The sequence below is a fragment of the Melanotaenia boesemani genome, chromosome 10 (assembly GCF_017639745.1).
Source record: "Melanotaenia boesemani isolate fMelBoe1 chromosome 10, fMelBoe1.pri, whole genome shotgun sequence".
NCBI classification, from domain to species: Eukaryota; Metazoa; Chordata; class Actinopteri; order Atheriniformes; family Melanotaeniidae; genus Melanotaenia; species Melanotaenia boesemani.
Window position 1 is genome coordinate 23,836,981 of NC_055691.1, and position 21,086 is coordinate 23,858,066.

Consider the following 21,086-nt stretch of genomic DNA (forward strand, 5'->3'; position numbering starts at 1 on the left):
ACGGAATATCCCAACCAGTTTACAAAATCTCTTATCACCATGACTCAGCTTTATGTACTCCTCACACTAGTTTTACTAGTTTGGATAATACCTATACTTATATTGCAAGTGGTCTGTTTTTTATTTATCAGTATCAATGTGCTCTTTCACATTTCATACAGTGTCTTTATCTTGAATGATATCAGAGATTAGCCAACACATACTGTAACATGCTGTCTCCATATTTTAGTGAACTTGGTTGTTAGGGTAGTTTGGTGAGTATGGGATTGAGTGTTACTAGTGAATAAGTTACATGGCCAATTAACAGTACTGCTCTTTGCAGATATTTAATCCATTTGTAATGAGAAGGTCGGGTGGTTTTATATTCCCTGACGGCTCAGTCTTGCCCCCAGAACACCTGTTTATGTATTTGACATTACACACACACCAGCCTATTATCTAGACTTTGCACAATGACCATACGATCATTCACTTTATCATGTAACTTTGATTACCTTTGATAAAAATGTTATCATTAAAAGTAATTCTATTAAAAATGTATATTTGGTAACAATTGTTGCTAAAGAAAGTTAAATTGACATAAGATTTTCAAAAGAGCTTAAAAGTAAAAGTAGAATTTAATATTATTAGTCTACACAAGAAGTTTCAAAATGAATAATAATAATGAATGAATGACTCAAAGCAGCTTTTTCGAGCTTTTCTGCAGAAAGTTGCAGAGATTCCTCCCGATTCTCTGAATATAAAGGTGATCTTGTATGTTGCAGATGGTAGAATCTTTGTAGTCATTTTCTGAATATGTTACACAATTTTTAGGCACATTTTATTGTAGATTGATGAACCTTTTACCATCTTTACATCAGAAAGGCTCTACCTCTCTGACATTTTCCTTGAAATGCTAAAACGTAAATTGATAACGAAATTTCCATTTTTTAAATTAATTCAAGTTTTTAATGTGTTGTATTTTTTTAAGATCAGTTTTACTTAGTTGAATTCTTATTTGGTTTACTTATTGAGTGAATGTTTTATGGTGTGTCTAAGTAGTTTGTGTTACAGAATTTCCTTCTGGACTATTAAAGATTATCTTGTGTTTTATACCCATGCATGTTGCTGACCTATTGCCACATAATTTAATTGTCTAATGATCTCTAGTTGTTTATGATTCATTTGAATTACTTTTCCAGCTGTTTGTCGCACTTGTTCCAACTTTTTTTTAGATGGATTGCTGCCACCAAACTGAAAATAAGCTAACATTTCCATGAAATGCTAAATTTCTCCATTTCGTCATTTGAATTGTTATTTATGTTTTATAGGGAATAAAGATTACGATTGCAAATCATTGCTTTCTGTTTTGTATTTACATTTAGCCCAGAAACCTTTAACTTTTTGGGGTTGCAATAATAGTCCTTCATTTATGTTTATTCTTGAAAAAACAAACAAACAAACAAAAAACACATTGTTTTCTGTATCAATATTGCGTAGAAGGTGATTGTAACTTAATCTATTTTCTCTCCACAGTTTATCTGTATAGGCAGTGCTGTTCCAAAAGTGGTCTGACCTTTGTTCCTCCTCCCACCCATCCCAAATATAAAATTTAACAAGTGGTTGCCATGGATCAACTTACGACATTTATATCCACAACAATCTGCATGGAAAGTGTGAAGACAAGAAGATCAGAATTGCATTAATATGATTTTCCAAGATTTTGTATGACATTATTGTGTGAAGACCATGCAAAATAGAAAGTGAATAAGCAAAAGGCTTATTGTATTGTATCAGCCTTTTAGCTGTTAAACTATAAGCTGTTAAAATATGTTTAAAGGTTTCTGTTTGGCATGAGATATCCATATTGATGATCTCAGACACAATTTATGTTTCCAGTTTAATATTACATCTGAAAGTATACTGTATGCATCAAAGGTGAGAAAACATCAGCGTCATATCACTTACTATTTTGTTTAATATTGATAAAATATGTAATAAACTCACACACATACCTTTACAGTCATTCGTGGTGCAGCTTATAAATTTAACCTCCACAGCATCATTTGCACTAACGAAGCTCCACTGAGCATCCCATTTGAGCTGAACAAGTTCATCCTATTTTCTTGTGACCAAAGAAAATATTCCCAACATCATAAAGCTTTGTTTAATCTTCCTTTTCATAGTTTTATTTAGCAGTTTTGTACAAAAAACAGGTAAGATTTTCTGTCTTGAATGCTGTCCATTGAAGCTGACATTGTTTACTGTCCTTTGTGCTGAGTTGTCAAATAAATATTATTTCCAGTGATCACGCCTGAGCTAAATCTGAAGCACATATCTGTTTAGTAAATAATGCCCTGTCCGCGGCATATTATGAGTAGCAACCGCAGCACAGAATACTCACGTTAACCTCCTGGATACCCTTGCAGATGTAACTTGACTGATTTTGAGTCAGACATCAATCTTTGTCTGACATCAGTCTGAAGACTAATTTAATTTTAGAAACACTTAAAAATCAGAAATCACAGGGGTCAAATAGTTCTTCAAGTGTCATTTTTTTTTTACTTTTTCATGAGAGAAGAATAATTATGAGAAGAATTATTTTGTAAACACATAAACAATGGGATTATTGAACAATGACACAAATAAATACAGCCTACCGTGCTAATTTATAATATTAACATAAAAGATAACTGGAATTAAAAACTGTCCCATCAAACAAATATACTAGGAGTAGCCTGTAGATTAATTTATTTAAAATGAAACATCTTGGGCTACATAGCCTGGGGTAGATACAGTACTATAGAATCATTGTCTTTTTGTTTGACAATGATTAGGTAGTTTTAAGCCTGGATTTTAATATTTTGAACTCTCAATCTTTTGAGAATGAGTGATGTACCTTTTTTTTACTTTGAGCATCTGCCTCTTTAGATGTCTCTGTGTGGGCCTGGTCTTTATCTTGAATTATCAGAGAACTGCCAACACACACCATACTGTTTCCATATTTTAGTGAACTTGGTTATTTCGGTAGTTCGGTGAGTATGGGAGTGTTACTAGTGAATAAGTTACATGGCCATAAACAGTACTGCTCTTCTGAGCTATAATCCCCTTGTAATGAGAAGGTCACATGGTTTTATATTCCCCGATGGCTCATTCTTTCCCCCTGAACACATGTTCATGTATTTCACATTACACACACACCAGCCTATTATCTAGACATTGCACAATGACCGTGAGATCATTCACTGTATCGTGACTTTGATTACCTTTGATGAAAATGTTATCATTAAAAATAATTCTATTAAAAATGTATATTTGGTAACAATCGTCGCTACTGATGTAAGATTTTAGAAAGATCTGAATTAAATAAAAAGAGCATTTTAATATTATTACTCTGGACTTGCTGCTCTGGTTTCCTGTAGGCTGAAAAACTACAGGATTCACATAGAGGCCTACGATTTGCACAAGAAGTTTCAAAAGTAAGTTTTTATGCCTCCTTGCAGCATTATGGCTCTACTCCATAATTCCTACTGATGTGCAGCATTGTAATAAATGATTGAATCAAAATACCATAGTATCTTTATAAAGCCTTCATAAATGTGTAAGATTTTTTGCCATAGGGACTAATGCAACCCTCCTATCATCAGAAATTAAGGCTTTTAAACTGTTGGCTGATGACATGCTGGATGGTCCCTTTCCTCTTTAACAGCATCCATGGTTTTCAAAAAGAATTTAAATGTTCATTCAGATGAATCAAAATCAGAAAAACTGCATCCTTTCTGGATTGTGTTCACACCTAGCTCCTCTGCATGATAGACCCTTTACCTGCATTCATGGGCTGAGAACTGTTACCATGCAGTCCATGCTGTGAGTTCCAGTGAATGATCATGCCTGTTTTTGATGCACTGTTGCTTTAAAGGCTGAATATCAAGACATTTAATTTTGACCTTCAGCCTTGTTCTTTGTAAACAGAGATTCCTCCCGATTCTCTGAATCTGTTGGTGATCTTATAGATTAGATGGTGGAATCTTCAAAGTTATTGCAATTGGACACTGAGGGAGATTTTTCTGAATATTTTGCATGATTTTTAACCACATTTTTATTTGGTGAAGCTTTGATCGTCTTTACATCACAGAGGCTCTACCCCCCCCAAATTTTACTTGAAATGCAAAAATGTACCTTTTTAAAAATAAATTCCAGTTAAAATTGAACCTATATTTTTAACATATTCTTTTTAAATCAGTTTTACTTAATTGATTTTTATTTTATTTCATTTATTGAGTGAAGGTTTTATTATGTTTTTGTAACAGCTGGTGTGACAGAATTTTCTTCTGGATTAATAAAGTTTATCTTTTATAAGTTCTTGGGTTTCTTGGATTTATAGGTAATTTTTAGAAACACTGTCTTACAGATCAGAAATCACAGGGGCGAAACAGTTCTTCCAAAGTAATTGTGTTTTAACTGGAATTAAAAACTGCCCCATCAAACAAACAGATACTATGAGTAGCCTATAGATTAATTTATTTAAAATTAAACATCTTAGGCTATATAGCCTGGGGTAGATACAGTAATATAGAATCAGTGTATTTTTGTTTGACAATGATTTGGTAGTTTTAAGCCTGGAGTTTTGTCTTTCTTTTTCACTCCAGATGGCAGCCACATCACAAAGAGACCAACAGCTCCAACCAGTGTCATTGCTGGCAATAGAAACACACAACGAAGAGGACCATTCTGAATGCAGTGCTATTCATGTGCAGTGCAGCGGTTTTTCACATTTAACCACGTGGTGGCGCTAGAATAATAAAACTGGAACCTAATAAGGAGGGAGAAGAAAGAGAATGGGTGAATTGAAATACACACACAAGAAACGGACAAAAAAAAAAGAAAAATATTCCAATAATAATTAACTATACTCCCAAAACGCATTCTTTATCAAAAATACAATACAAAACAAAATATCATGAATATACTTCATACTAATATAAAGTAATAGCACAAGATACTTTAATGATACTAAAGTGTGTTGCTCTCGGTGAGTTGGTTTCTGCTCGTGGTTTATCCTCAGATTTGTCTCAGAACAGCGGGATTGATTTCCTCGCCTGCGCTCTTTCCACAGCCCACACCATCATCCGCAGTCTTCCTCTGCTTACCGCCGCAGCTGATCGACTGACATGAGTCCATCCATGTCTGGTGGTCATTTAGGAAGGAGGTAGCGGTTTACTGCCAAGACATTTGCGGAATGCGGCACTTGAAATAAATGTTCGTCAGCGACTGACAGGATTCATGGAGACAACACAAGACTGCGCCCGTGACAAACTTGTGCAAGGTAAGAACAGGATGAATGCGAGCGCACTTGTATATCTGCACCAATTAAGGACGAAGCTTTGTTTTTTCTGCACATGAACAGAAAGAAAACAGCGACAACAGATCCGTGTCGTTAAAAAACAAAGAAACCATGGATACACCTTGTTCAGCGGTGTGTGGCTGCTCTCCTGAAATCTTTTGTTCGCTTGGGATTTATTCATTTCTACTCAGACAGTTTTTACTCTCTGTTACTGTTACATTTCTACTCAGTTTTTGTGTGTGTTTGTTTTTTTTAGTTGTTCCTGTGGATAGAAAATACAGTATTTGGTGATATTTGTAAAAACCATTCTGATGTACTGAACATTCACACATTTTCTGAGTAAAACCTTTCATGTGGGTTCTCTTTATGTTTGGTAGGGAAAGCCTGGGGACGTCCCAGGAAAAGATGGCATTCTGGAGGAGAAATTCTTATGTTGGTAAGATCATTTATTCCCTATATAGCCCAGCTTAGCCATTCCTCTTATTTGAACAACACTATTAGACTATCAAAGTGTAATAATATGCAGCCAAGATGCAAAAACAGGAGGCAAAATATTTACCTTCCTCTTTTTGCTAAATTCACAACTTGTTCTCTCCTGCAGATGAAATGTAGCTACATGTTAGTCTCAGTCTCAGTCTTATTGTATGTGTTTATCTGATGGCATTCTGGGGGAAAAATCCTAATATTGGTAAGATATTTTTTTCTCTCTATAGCCCAGCTTAGCCATTCCTCTTACTTGACCATCAAAGTGTTTTAATATGCAGCCAGGATGCAATTACAGTTAATTGCCTGTATAGTTAATTTACAGATGGATTAATATATATATATATATATAAGCAAGTAAACATAGTTTTCCTTTCAAAAGCAGGGGGAAAAGATCTACCTTCCTCTTTCTGCTAAATTCACAACTTCTCCTCTCCTGCAGATGAAATGTAGCTACACGTTAACACCCGTCTCAGACTTAATGTGTGTATGTGCTGTGCACGTGTTGTATGTGTGTGGACTTGTTTGCCATCTTTAACATCATCCTGTAATGAAATAGCATACACAGAGTGATAGATGGGTTTTAGAATCTTCAGCTTTGTATTTTCATCCTTTTTGTGAGAAAAATGTCTCGTAAAAACTCACCATCTAAATTATTTTGGGATCAATATTAAACTCATGTTATCTAAGATAATATCCAGAGGTATTTGTGAATCATTAGACCATAATCTGCCTGAACATGTCGGCATACTTAAGAGTCAGTGGAAATTCCCAGGAAAAGAGACATACATTAGATGAAAAATGTAAGTTAATTGTATTGAACACAAAACTGGCATCCACTAAAGCAGACCAAAGCCTTTTTAACATCAGTATTATTTCTTAATAATTAATGGCTGTAGTAACTGATAGCTGGACGATTGCAGTTGTATAAGATCATGTATCCTGTTCCAACACCCTGCAGGTGTGTTATGCATAATTTAAAAATGACTTAACCTTGTTTGGTGATAACATATATATTCGCTGTTAAGTGTAAAAAGTTCTTTGGTCAATGGTTTCATCATCTTTGACTGAGTTTAAGTAATGCTGGGCTTACACCAAATGATTTTCACAGTCGCAGACTAAAAAGGGAAGTCTTGGGAGTCTTACTGGAATCAAAGTGCTCTCGTCATCTCCATTTCTAGGTTTAAGGTGGTAATCTGCGCTGTTTCCTGTCAGTCTTTCCATAGTCTTGGGTCTGCGACAGTATCAAACGTGTTTGATATTATAGCAAGACACAGTGACGTAATACAATCGACAACCAATAGATGAGCACTGACAAAAGCAGAAACGGGTACCTTGCTGTGGATCATTTATGTGCTACAGTAAAACGATCTAACAAATGAGAGGAGAATAGAAAACTCATTCATCCCTCCTGATTCTGATGAGTCTGTGTAAGACCTGGTGGAGATGCAAAGGCACACGATGTGAAATTCCTTATTGATCCTGGAGGGCAACTCTCTTCTTGTTTGCTTTGCTGTGGGCAAATCATCCTTGTTTGATATCAATTGTCAACAAAAAAAATGCTAGAAGAATAGTTGTAGTCTTGTAAATAGTGATTCAGTCTTTGTAAAATCTCAGTCTGAGACTAGGCTTCTCAAAACTCTGAACATTTGTCTTTAGATGTGAGCAGGTGTATGCTGGTAGTCTTTTGCAAACCTTTTCAAAGTCTTCTGATGTAAGCCTAGACCAACCATTACATTTCTCCTCAATGCATCATCCCAGAATATAAATGATGAAGTTGTAACTTCAAGTGTTGGGTAAAAGGGCTGGCGGAGACTAAATAAGTGTGCTTCTGGTATTCTAAATAGCCATGACAGTTTTTTCCCCCAAGGCTTTTTAACACATCAGGGGACAATTACTTTTTATGTGAAGCTACTCTAACATTCATATTTACTGCATACGAAGGAAAATAAGCACAGGGACTGATGATCAGGTTTCATTCTGTGGAGCAGTGACAAAGTAATTTCCCTCAGATTTCCAGTCTGTTTTTGGCATTCTGGCTGCAGCTGGTATCTTGTTTTTCTTCTGTATCATCTAAAACCATGGTTACCACATTGTAAACATGGCATACATACACTGCCTGGCCCCCCAAAAAGTTGCCACTTGGATTTAACTAAGTAAACAAGGTGTGAGCTTCCTGTTGGATAGTTACTGCATGTTTGATTATCTTTCAGCAACAATTTGTTTAACCCCAACTGATACAATGAGTAGCTTCTCTTTTCTTAAACAACTGTGTCAAAAGACACATCCTGTAGTTGTGGAAAAGATGTTGTCTGTTTAAGAAGGGTCAAACCATAAGAAGAGGCAGATGAAGTGATGCAGCCATCATGCTTAGTGTCTACTGTACAAGCCTGTGGGGGCAGTGCTATGATATGGGGTTGCTGCAGTTGGTCAGGTCTAGGTTCAGCAACAATGTGTGCCCAAAGAACGAGGTTAGCTGACTACCTGAATATACTGAATGACCAGCTTATTTCATCAATTGTTTTTTTTTCTTCCCTGGTGGCACAGACATATTCCAAGATGACAATGCCAGGATTCATCGTGGCTCAGATTGTGAAAAAGTGGGTCAGGGAGCATGAGACATAATGACTGGACACCACAGAGTCCAGGCCTAAACCCCATTGAGAATCTGTGGGATGTGCTGGAGAAGACTTTGCACAGTGGTCTGACTTTCCCATCAATACAAGATCAAGAAAAAAATTAATGCAACACTGGATGGAACTAAATCTTGTGACATTGCATAAGCTTATTGAAACAATGCCACAACCAATGCATGCTATAACCAAAGCTAAAGGTGGTTCAACAAAATGTTGTGTGTGACCTTGTTGTTTTTGTGGCAACTTTTTTTTTTTTTGGTGTCAGGCAGTGTATTATTGCTTTTATCACTTCTGTAGAGTTTCAAGGGTATAGAGAATATCAAAGGTTTGGAATTCAGAGAATCGTAGGCTACTATAACATCAGTACACAGCACATGAATGCTGCTGATATTAAATGGCTAATTAAATCTGTAGCTACAAACCTCAGTAAGAAAAAGGATCAGAGAACAAAACAGAGAATGGGAAAGTTTTTGAACACTTTCCAAAAGTAAATGGGTGTCAAATAATGTCATGGGGAAAAAAATTAAAGAATTAGGCTAAACATGTATCAGGAAACTTGTATGGTTAACACTGTTGTCTCATAGTTAAGAGTTGCTGCATCAAACCTTGATTGTGTGTATCCACATTTTCTAGTAATGTGTGGGTTCTCTCTGGGTTAATCAGGGTTTTGAAATTCCCTTGTCTCCCCGTAATGGGATGGTGACTGCTTCAGGATAGGCTGTAACCCTGCATACAAAAGTGATTCTTATTATTCGTCTGCAGTTGTAATTAATCCATTAAAGCATTAACGTAAAGCAAAACATACGTTCTTTGTTAATATAGACATATTGTTACTTGCATTTGAGCAACACGGCATAATAACAGATTGCGCGCACTCCCTCGGTCATCAGTTTCTGGTAGACCACTTCATGGTACGACACCTGTCACGGACAGTGGAGCTAAGGGTTTTCTTTATGTAAACGTCTTGTTTACGTCATGAAAAACATCTTTAAACCTTTCACTTTTCAACCAAATCACAATGTTGATTAGACGTTGACTTGTGCTGGATGGGTCTGCCTCTCCTCCACCCTCCTCCATGTGGCTTTAGTTGTGGGGGCTATGAGACTATTAATTTTTTTCATGGTTTGATAATGAACATGTCATCTGTGTTTGTAGAGAAGGAACGCCGTGTAAAAGCCAATGCACAGGACTACAATGACAAGTTCTCTTATGCAGTGAGTAGACCTCAGATTTGGTTAAACGAGTATTATGCCATTAAGTTGATATAATTTTCTACAAGATTTTCCCAGTTTGGCCCAGTTTGTTAAAACACAGCTGAACAATCTAATTATTATATTTTTATTGTTTTTTTTTTTGTTGTTGTTTTTTTTTGTACTTTAGTTTGTAGATGGAAAGTTAATAATTATTGTTGATAGAGACTGCTTTCAGCCAAAGTTTGTTTTTGTAATGGTGGAGGGTGGTGCATTCAGTGACAAGTTGGAAAATAAATTGCCCACCTTCTGCTTATAAATAAACTAAATAAATAAAAGACCATCAATTTGAAGTTGGATGTCTTAGTCTAAATATAACGCAGAAAACAAAATGTTGATAGAATGACTCGCTGAATGAGAAATATACTAACAAAACGACACTGTTGTGTTATTTTTGAGCCTTCAGACATCCTTTATGTTGGCTTCAAACACAAGTGCAGGCTGTGGTATTTGTAGTATTTAATCAGCATTGTTTCTAATTGTGTTCTTGTTCAGGACAATCACATCAAAACCTCAAAGTACAACATCTTCACCTTCCTGCCCGTCAACTTGTTTGAGCAGTTCCAGAGGGTTGCAAATGCTTACTTTGTTGTACTGTTGATACTGCAGGTAGGAAAACTGCTACTGTGTATACAAATTTATCAGTCTAGATGTCTGAGCTGAAGGCTAATGCTATTTTTTTTTTAAAGTTAATTCCAGTAATCTCCTCCCTGTCCTGGTTCACAACCATCGTGCCTTTGGTTCTGGTGCTGGTGATCACAGGTGTCAAGGACGCTACAGATGACTATGTTGGTATCACCATTTACCTTTTTAAAACAATGTTTATTATCCCTAACTTTTTAAACTGCAAAGCTACTTTTAAAATTGCAGTTTCGGCACAAGAGCGACCAGCAGGTCAACAACCGCCAGTCTCAGGTTCTCATCCGGGGAGGGTACCTTCTTACTTATTTTCCTCTTTTTTTCTGTTTGATTTTTACATGAATCTCCAGATTAATTTTACTCTGGACATCCATTTGCTCTTGTTTTAAAGTTTGCAGAATGAGAAATGGATGAACGTGCGAGTGGGGGATATCATCAAGCTGGAGAATAATCAGTTTGTTGCTGTGAGTAAAATGAGCAGCCACATATTCTGTAAATTTGAATGATCTGATGCTCCCTTTTCATTTCAGTGTCATCTTTATTAGAAAATGTTCTATTCTACCTTTTACATTCAGATATGATAAATTAGCCAGAGATGTTGAAGCATAGAGGCTTCCTTAGGGAGATTCAGGCTGCTCAGTGCCTTTGTTGGTGGAATAATACAGACTGATTTATTTCCTTGTTTCACCACTGAATCTTTCATATTGGATTTACACACAGGCAGACATCCTCCTCCTCTGTAGCAGTGAGCCGTATGGTCTGTGTTATATTGAGACTGCAGAGCTGGATGGGTGAGTGCTGCACTAGTTATGTAAACTGAAAGCAAGAACCCCCAAAATAAAAATAAATAGACTTTTCTGACTTTTCTCCCCAAACAGAGAGACAAATCTGAAGGTCCGCCAGGCATTGACTGTCACCTCAGATTTGGGAGATGTGCCAAAACTGATGGATTTTGATGGTGAGATGATGTGGAGTGTTTCTATTTTCACATCTATGTACCAAACTAGTTTTCAATTTTGCTGAATTTGTAGACTAGAGACTCTGTTGACAGCTGTTAGTTTTGATCTGTTCATTTTCTATTTCTCTGTTCATGCAGTGACAATGGATGTATGAATTAACATCTTTATTTTGTCTTCACTCCACAGGAGAAGTCATTTGTGAACCACCAAACAACAAGCTGGATAAATTTACAGGAACATTATACTGGAGAGACAATAAATACTCTCTAGATAATGATAAAATGCTTCTGAGAGGTTGTGTTCTCAGAAACACTGAGTGGTGCTTTGGAATGGTCATCTTTGCTGGTATTAGGCTTTCTGTATTCTTATCTGTTGCCTTTGTCAAGATATTTTTCCCTTTTCTCTGTTTTTATTACTATTCCTCATACACTGATGGTTGTTTTTGCTTCCAACAGGGCTGCAAACCAAACTGATGCAGAACTGTGGAAGGACCCAATTTAAAAGAACCAGTATCGACAAACTGATGAACACTCTGGTTTTGTGGGTAAGACGTTTTTTGCATTTGCTTTTGTTATTTTTTTTTTAATTATTATTCTAGATTGAACCGTTCCAGGGTAAAAGTGAACTGTAAAACTCCACAGATACACAATAAAAATGCTGTAATATTTTTTTGGTTCACATGTTTAATCAGTACTGTTACATTAAAGAAGGTATATTTCATGTTGGAAGGGCACCTAGTGCAAGGTGGAAAAGGACCCAAAAATTAAGTAGTTTGAAGTAAATATGAGAGAAAAAAAACACAAAACTTAAAAAGTACATTGTATCTCCTCCGAATTACTACATAATTAAGCTTCAGTGACCCAGAAACACCAGTTGACCTGAAAAAAAGGCCTAACCAGACACAGTGAGTGAAAACCTGTGGGCTGAGTGTGCTTTAAGATGCTTTGAAATGTTTTTGTTAGATTTAAATTGATATAATCCATCTGTGTATTTGTAAAACCTTAAATGAATACTATGTTATGTTTCAGATCTTTGCCTTTCTCATATGTATGGGAGTTATTTTGGCTGTTGGAAACACCATTTGGGAGACTTGGGTTGGCAGAAGATTTGAGGTGTTTTTACCGTGGGATGAGTTTCACAATAGTGCTGTTTTTTCTGGCTTCCTCACCTTCTGGTCCTACATCATCATCCTCAACACGGTGGTGCCTATCTCATTGTATGTCAGGTAAAAACAAAGAATATGATTTATTTTTGACCATGTATATTTTATGTTTTTTTTAAAAAAACATCTTTTAAACTTATTAACAAGTTCTCCTCTTACAGTTTTACTAGGTTATAAATTAAATAATGAAACCTCTTACTGCACTATACAGTTACTAACCTGTTTTTGGTAGTTTTTGATACTAACTTGCCATATGTCTTGTATTTATGTAGCTGCTGAGTACTTGAATTTTACTTGGGATAAATAAAGTTTCTGTCCATCTAATCTATCTCAGTGTAGAGGTTCTGCGTCTTGGTCACAGTTTCTTCATTAACTGGGACCAAAAGATGTACTACAGTCAGACGGACACTGCCGCTGAAGCTCGCACCACCACTCTGAATGAGGAGCTTGGTCAGGTGGAGTTCATCTTCTCCGACAAGACCGGCACCCTCACACAGAACATCATGATCTTCAGCAAGTGCTCCATTAATGGACAGGCATATGGTACCACCGGCTCTCTTACAGGATTAATGCACATGGCTAATTACTCTCTTGTTTATTGTGGAATTAAACAAAAACAACACTGAATAGTTCAATAAATAAGAAAGAAGGGAAATTCTAAAAATACAGATGTGCATTTTGCCAGACATCTGGTGACTCATTGGACCACACAGTGGGATTAAAATCCAGAAATCCATCCTTGGTCCTTGGTTCTCTGAAAGAACAGCTGTTTTGACACCAATCACATTTGTGAACACTTTTAGGATAGCTGCCCTGCCAGGCCCTCCATTTTACTTATGTATTCATCCTAGCAGGAAATTGCAAGCATGTAAGGTTCCTATAATTATTTGACATGAAAATGGTCTGAATTAAAGGCACATGGTGTTACTAAATAAAAGGTCAATGATAGAAAATTTTAATATTGGTATCTAATCACTTTACTAAAATAATTATGTTTTTTTATAAGACCCATTTATATATACTTGTTGTGGGTCCACATACATTAAAGCTGCCATAATTTGTTTTTTACTGCGGTGTCTCTGAATGGACTTTGTGTGTGAGAACCCTCTAAACTGTGAAACTGCAGTTCTGCCTTGTAGGTGCTTATTGGTGCAAGAGCATAATTTAGAATAAGGGACCCCTTAAAAGGCACATAAAAGAAGACAATACACATCCCCACAATTATTGATGTAGTTACCTGAAGCCACTGGATCCATTCACAGATGAAAACATGTTTATGTCTGGAAGAATTTTGGCCACTGACGGCCACCGTCCATTCACAACTGTGCTTGGCATTTGCTATAATTTCTGTGGTCATGTTTACCACTAGTTGTACATCAGGGCAAAACATTTACATTAAAGTTTGTTTTATTTAAAGAAAAAATTAGACTAAGGCTGATCTTAAAAAGTGTCTATATCACCTATGAAAAGATTATTTAACTGATTTTAGTACCTTCTCTTCTCTAGGTGATGTCTATGATGAATTTGGTCAGAAAGTGGAAATTACAGAGGTAAGTGGTTTGAAACAAGCACAAATTTTCTCTAACAAGAGAAGTATTACACAGCTTAAAGACTGATGCATCATGTCTCATCAGAAAACAGCCTGTGTGGACTTTTCATTCAACCCTCTCAGTGACAGAGGGTTTAAGTTTTACGACAATGGCCTGGTTGAAGCCATTAAAAAAGAAGATCCTGCTGTGCAGGAGTTCTTCAGACTGCTAGCTCTGTGCCACACCGTCATGCCAGAGGAGAAGAGTGAAGGTAAACTGTGCATAATCCTGTACCTGATACAGTCATTTACCTGATAGAGAGTTTTTGTTTTTTTTTCCTGATGGTTTTTGTTTACATGAAGGGAATTTGGTGTACCAGGCTCAGTCACCTGACGAGGGAGCATTAGTCACTGCAGCACGAAACTTTGGGTTTGTCTTCCGGGCCCGAACTCCAGAAACGGTCACACTATGGGAGATGGGAAGAGCAGTCACCTATCAGCTACTGGCCATCCTTGACTTCAACAACGTGCGCAAGAGAATGAGTGTCATTGGTTAGGTCACCACTTATAACAGCAATCCTCAGTTTATGAGTTTCATGAGTACTAAAAATGGCAAAATGTGTGGTATTATTAGAAAAAAACTGAACAAATATAATCAAAAACAAATGATGATTTTGCCTTTTAACTCCTTTTTTGTGGTGTAAAGTAATGCTTGTGATATAATCGATCCAATATTGGTACATTTATATTCAGATAATTGTCTTTCGTGTAGTTTTTCTGTTTATGCTTATTGGATTGCATTTCTTCTTATTATTATTTTAATAACATTCATGTTCTGTTTTGTTACCTAGTAAGAACTCCACAAGGCCAAATTAAATTATACTGCAAAGGAGCTGACACAATTATCTTTGATCGTCTGGATCAGTCCAGTGAAGACCTCATGTACACTACCTCAGAACATCTCAGTGTAAGTGTTACCTAAACCATCTGGCTGAGTTAACATTGTGATCAAATACAATTTTTTTTTTTCTATCTTTCTGTCAGAGGAGGTTCACACGTTTTAATCCTTAAGGCCACTTTGTTTACTCCAGCAGAGAATCTCTCACTTTTGGTCATAACTTTGCAAAACATTTCTATGCACATCAAGTTAAATGAAGACACTAAGGGAAAGGCAAAATCCTAAGAGTAACAATATTACTTTTTTAGTTGAATACTAATATAAAATATAATTTAAGATAATTAAATTTTTTTATGTCTGTAATATGTCAGTTTAGTCAGGCTAAATTAAAGATTTGTCACAAAGCCGTTTTGTGTTTGTTTAATCATTTACTTTGCAGGAATTTGCAGGAGAAGGGCTCCGAACATTAGCGCTGGCCTGTAAAGACCTTGATGAAGGATATTATGATGTTTGGATGAAGAAGCTTCTCTTTGTAAGCACTGTGATTGAGAACCGTGAAGATCAGCTGGCTCTTCTCTATGACGAGATCGAGCAGGGCATGAAGGTAGAATTGACAACCTTTTGTTTACCCGCTTGAAGCGATCGATTTCGTTTACAGCTACAGACTGACTGCTGACTTTGTTGAAGCTTCTAGGAGCCACAGCAATTGAGGACAAACTTCAGGAAGGAGTGCCAGAGACAATCGCCTGTCTGAATTTAGCTGACATCAAGATCTGGGTCCTGACAGGAGACAAATTGGGTAGCTAAAATCTCATTAATCTAAATTATTGTCTTGCACAGAAAAACAATGACCACCTTCTTATCTGTGGAGAGTGACAGCTGTGCATTGTGATATTTCAGAGACAGCAATGAACATTGGCTACTCCTGCAACATGCTGCGTGATGACATGAATGAGGTGTTTGTTATCTCTGACCACACACTGCTGGAAGTGCAGAAGCAGCTCAGGTGACTCATCCTATTCTCACAAGAGGTTGCTATTCTCACAATAAAAGCCTCAGAGGAGCTCTGCAGTGCTGCTTTGTTTACTCGCCTCTTTATAGAAAATTTTGTGCTTTTAAGTATTATTTTATCTAAGATTTGTAACTCGGCAATGAAAGAATTTAATAAATACATTAAAAAATATATGTTGATTCATTTTGCTCTATCCTCAGAAGGGCTAAGGAGCACATCCTTAGCCTGAGTCGAGTAAGCAGTCAAGGAAATATTGAGAAGACTGATATGTTCACAGATGATTCTGTTTTTGAAGAAGCTATCATTGCAGAATACGCCTTAGTCATCAGTGGACACAGTCTGGTAAGACAATGTTAAAGAGACTTTTTTTAAAATTGTGCTATATTTGCTTGCTTTGTGTTTAGTTTTTCATGCTTGTTTTCATTTTGGAAGTGATGCCTGCAGGTTGTACACTACGAAATCTTTACTGTGCTGTTGTTTGCTAAATCTGACTGTTTCTAACTGCTGCTGACTAAACATAGCCTAATTAGCAGAGAGCTGATGTGTTGCTAAGGGCCATCAGCTCTGTTATAAGTTTTTATTAACACCCATTTCCTACTCCCTAACTGCACCTCGGGCAGTGTGTAACATTCACAGTTACATTGGGCTGTTGCTTGGTACTAATTCTGCAGGGGGTTGATATTATAGCATGATAATGACAGCTTTAACTGGTGTGATGTATCCTTCTGCCCTGCAGGCTCATGCTCTGGAGCCTCAGCTGGAGCACATGTTTCTGGACTTGGCCTGTTTGTGTAAAACAGTCATCTGCTGTCGGGTCACTCCCATGCAGAAAGCTCAGGTGGTGGAGCTGGTGCGGAGGCACAAGGGGTCTGTCACCCTGGCGGTGGGAGATGGAGCCAATGATGTCAGCATGATCAAGAGTAAGTCTTGGAAAGAGCAGCAACAAGCCTCTTGGGTATTATTACATTTTAATTACAAAAGCTATGACTATAAAATTCCAAGTCCCCCCCAAAAAAAGGATATTGTGTAAAATGTAATACGGCAATTTCCCCATGAAAACTGTTTTTAAATAACGGTGCATGAAAACATTGTTTAATATGTACAGAAACTTCAGTGTATCCTGGGTTTTCAATTGTTATGCACGTGTTTGTGGTGTAATTACCCAAAAAAAACAAACATTGAGTGAGAGGAAGCCTTTAAGCCACCACTGTAAAAATTGGAAACAAGACCGTTTTTCATTTAGAACATTTAAATATCAAATTATTTTCTCATAACACTAAAACTAGCCCACAAACATTACGGTGAGGGCAAAATATACAATTTATGACAGTCAGACTGCGCTGTTGCAGGCTATTACTGAGACCTTTCAAGAACAGATTTCAAAATACAGTTTTCAAGTCAAACTAAAATTAATCATTGATAATGTAAATTTAGAAAGAGTTAATGAAATTAAATTTCTCTGTGTAATCTTAGACCACAAACTCTGCTGGAAACCACATTAATTATGTTCAGGGGAAGTCGTCTTGCTGGAAAAAAAAAGGCACATACTAAACCTGAAAGCTTTGTATACTTTATATTGTACATTCATTTTACCATACATGAGTTACTGCGTAGAGGTGTGGGAAAATACATACAAAAGTAATATACAAACAATAAATACAGTGCAGAAAAGGGCCATTAGACTAATAAATAATGCAGGATATAGAGATCATAAAAATGAACTCTTTTTAAAATTACAAGCTCTAAAATTTCCCGATTTGATCCAGTTTAAAACAGCACAAATAATATTCAGTCATAAATAATTTACTTCCAAATAATATTGAGAATTTGTTTTTTTAGCAAGTGAAGGAAGTTATGATTTAAGAGGGAAGCTGAATTAAAAAATGCAGCGTGTCAGAACTATTTTAAGAACTATGTGTGTTTCAGGGGTAAAATTATGCAACAACTTAACAGATCAATTAAAGGAAAGTAATAACCTGTACCAGTTTAGGAGAAGGTACAAAATGTGAATATTAAATAAATATAAGCTTGAAGCTTGAAGAACAACAGTTTAACAAAGGACAGTGATGATGGTGTGACTGTGTTTGAAGCCAGAAATATTGTGGTGTTTTGTTTAATTTATTTATGTTTTCTTGGGAGGGAGGGGAGCATGTACATTTTTTTAGTTGGGGTTGGAGTGTTAGAGTATATTGCAAAAATAGGGTAGGGCTATATAAGTCTATACTTCTGCCTACTCCTTTTCAGGCATGAAATGTGAAGATGTAAATTTTCTAACTAAAAGAACATGTTTGAAATAAACTCTGAAAAGTAAAAATAACAATTGGGCCATTACTGTAAATGTGGATGTTTTACACAATTATATTAAGTAACTAAGAGAATATAACGTAACTATTCTCAGAATATTTGAACGTTTGATATCTTAATTTAAAATGCAGTGACCCATGTTGTGCATTTCTTACTCAGCTGCTCACATAGGTGTTGGCATCAGTGGACAGGAGGGGATGCAGGCTGTTCTGGCGTCAGATTACTCCTTTGCTCAGTTTCGATACCTGCAGAGGCTCCTGCTGGTTCATGGACGTTGGTCCTACTACAGGATGTGTAATTTCTTGGGCTACTTCTTTTACAAAAACTTTGCCTTCACCTTAGTTCACTTCTGGTATGGCTTCTTCTGTGGTTTCTCAGCACAGGTAAGGAACTATAAACTACGGAAACTTGTTTGATATTTGAAATCAATGATATATTTAATTGTCTTTCTTTTCACAGACTGTTTACGACCAGTGGTTCATAACCCTCTTCAATATCGTCTATACATCTTTACCAGTGCTGGCAATGGGGCTTTTTGATCAGGTGAAGTTTGATATGAATAAGTAAACACAAACTTTAGTACAAAACACAAGATTGCCTTAAAACTACATCTCCATTTATACATTTGCTCAGAAAGTTATTATTTTCTTAGTCGCCAATGGAAACTCCCTGATCCATTTTTTACTTTTTTTTTTTTCTTTTCAAGATACTGTCAAGTCATGCAGGTGAATATTTTATTATTATTGTAGATGTCTTTTATTGTGTCATCATTTACAAACCTCCCACACATAACTAAAAATCTAACCCCACAGGAGGTATCTAACTGGATTTATTTTAATGTGTGATGACAAACCCTAATCCCTTATACTACTTCTACTATTACCATACTCACCATGTGTATCATCAACTCATCAACTACCATGCAACTATCCCAAACATAATATATTCTTTTTCTTATTAAATAACAAAATAAAACAAAACAGTGCCAGTGTACTAATGCCACATTTGTTTCCTACAGGATGTCAATGACCAGAACAGCCTTCGCTACCCGAGCTTGTACAAGCCCGGCCAGCAGAACCTTCTCTTCAACAAACGTCAGTTTTTCCTGTGTACACTTCATGGGATGACTACATCATTCCTGCTTTTCTTCGTTCCCTACTGGGCCTTTTCTGTTATGGTGAAAGAAGATGGCTCTGTCTTCTCTGACCAACAAGCATTTTCTGTCACCATAGCAACCTCTTTAGTAACTGTGGTGAGTGTTCAGGTAGGTCTCTTAGCAGAATAAACTAGACTGAATTAGCACTGTTTATTAGAAAAGACCAGGACTATAGCAATGTGTGTGATCTCTTTGCATCTAGATTGGACTTGACACTCACTACTGGACGGCTGTCAATCATCTCTTCGTATGGGGGAGTCTGATTGTGTATTTTGCCATATTGTTTGCAATGCAAAGTGATGGCTTGTTTGACATTTTCCCAAATAATTTTCCATTCATTGGTGAGTTTTACTCCATGTGTTAATTGCAAAAATTTGCAAAATTTAGAAATGAAGTAAAACTGAATTCTTATTTTTGCCTCTTTAGGCACAGCTCGCAACTGTCTTTCAGAGAAGAGTATGTGGTTGGTCATTCTGCTCACCACTGTAGTGTGTGTTGTGCCTGGCTTAGTAGTTCGCTTCCTGAGAATGGACCTCTTCCCAACTCTGACCGATAAGGTACAATAACTGCATCAGCTCATCATAAACCAGTAAAATTCTACTTTTATATTATTGTATCATTCCTGACAACCCAATTATCATATATACCAATATATCAATCAGTGTAATAAAATACTTTGTATTTGCTTACGTATGAGAGATTTCTTCCAATAAGTCTGTATTTTCACAGGTTCGTCATCTCCAGCAATCCAGGAAGAAGCAAGGACCTCAGGAGCAAAACCTTAAGCGAGTACGCAGGACAAGCTCCCGCCGCTCTGCCTATGCCTTCGCCCACCAACAGGGCTACGGAGAGCTGATTACCTCGGGCAAAAACATGAAGATGAGCACAGTGTCTTCAGCTTGCACCCCTGAAAGAACATCATGTGGCTCCAACTGGATAGAAAATATGTTAAAGAGAAAGAACGAAGTCTCTTGCATGTCCCAGCAAACAGCAGGTGCACCAGAAAGCAGCACCAGAGCAAAACAGACTCTAATGCAACAGCACACAAACTGAACTTGAGTGAGGGAATGTACACAGTACAGATTATCATACACATGGATCCTACAGACCAAGCACAAACTATGAGTGTCCTTCATTTGGGTGAATCTAGGCTCAAATCAATAACAAAAGCATACCTCATTTGTTTAATGAAGAGTGGGATGAATGATAAAGGACAAGCAAAAGAGAACCTATTTCCCCACAAATGGAAAACATTTACAATGTCGACCTTTCTTCAATTAGCAGATTTTAACTTTTACAGGGGTGGGTATGTTTTTGTACCATAATATGAAAAAAAAGAATGAATATTTCTTCATGTGCAGCAAATAATCTCAGCTGATCTCTAAACACTGGTTCGAAGAAAGGTTTCCTTTGACTGTCTAAAGCAAACTTTTGTATGATACAGAAATCAGAAGGTAAATTGATTGTGAGCGAACAAAGAGCCTAAAACTTTCTCAACCTACATCCAAAGTGCTAAAATATAAATATTCCTGTTATTTCTGAAATGGAGCTACCAGCCATTTTGGAAAGCGCAGTGTATTACATTTTACCAACTCAACATTTTGACAGGCTTTATACCAAACTGGAACTATAAAACGTGTAATGGTTAGATTTACTGACTTTCTGTTCCGTGCCTTTATGGATCCTGTTGAATACAGCTGCTTTTGTTACTTGATATTTGATGTTTGTTTGGCCTG

The 21,086-nt window shown here is 36.7% G+C and overlaps 1 protein-coding gene across 2 annotated transcripts; it reads left to right on the forward strand.

The window, feature by feature from the left end:
* Positions 1–5,195: 5,195 nt before the first annotated feature.
* atp8b4 (ATPase phospholipid transporting 8B4) lies at positions 5,196–21,064 on the forward strand. Of its 2 annotated transcripts, none has more exons than XM_041997092.1 (28): positions 5,196–5,305; positions 5,701–5,759; positions 9,598–9,656; positions 10,188–10,301; positions 10,382–10,480; positions 10,563–10,624; positions 10,723–10,795; positions 11,052–11,122; positions 11,210–11,289; positions 11,477–11,635; positions 11,746–11,834; positions 12,319–12,515; positions 12,787–12,995; positions 13,959–14,002; positions 14,087–14,252; positions 14,344–14,532; positions 14,832–14,947; positions 15,318–15,482; positions 15,566–15,677; positions 15,779–15,884; positions 16,091–16,232; positions 16,627–16,810; positions 18,354–18,577; positions 18,654–18,737; positions 19,213–19,458; positions 19,553–19,691; positions 19,777–19,907; positions 20,080–21,064. In XM_041997092.1, exons 2-28 carry the CDS (start codon positions 5,729–5,731, stop codon positions 20,401–20,403), a joined length of 3,615 nt encoding a protein of 1,204 aa, XP_041853026.1. In that variant the 5' UTR covers positions 5,196–5,305; positions 5,701–5,728; the 3' UTR covers positions 20,404–21,064. The 2 variants fall into 2 exon arrangements, with proteins under 2 accessions (XP_041853026.1, XP_041853027.1); XM_041997093.1 differs by having other exon boundaries at positions 19,213–19,446.
* Positions 21,065–21,086: the final 22 nt, after the last annotated feature.

Coding starts and splice junctions, on each gene's coding strand:
- atp8b4 (XM_041997092.1), top strand. CDS start 5,729: ATGGCATTCTGGAGGAGAAATTCTTATGTTG. Junction 11,290..11,476: donor AAAACTGATGGATTTTGATG/GTGAGATGATGT, acceptor TTCACTCCACAG/GAGAAGTCATTTGTGAACCA. Junction 15,678..15,778: donor CCTGACAGGAGACAAATTGG/GTAGCTAAAATC, acceptor GTGATATTTCAG/AGACAGCAATGAACATTGGC.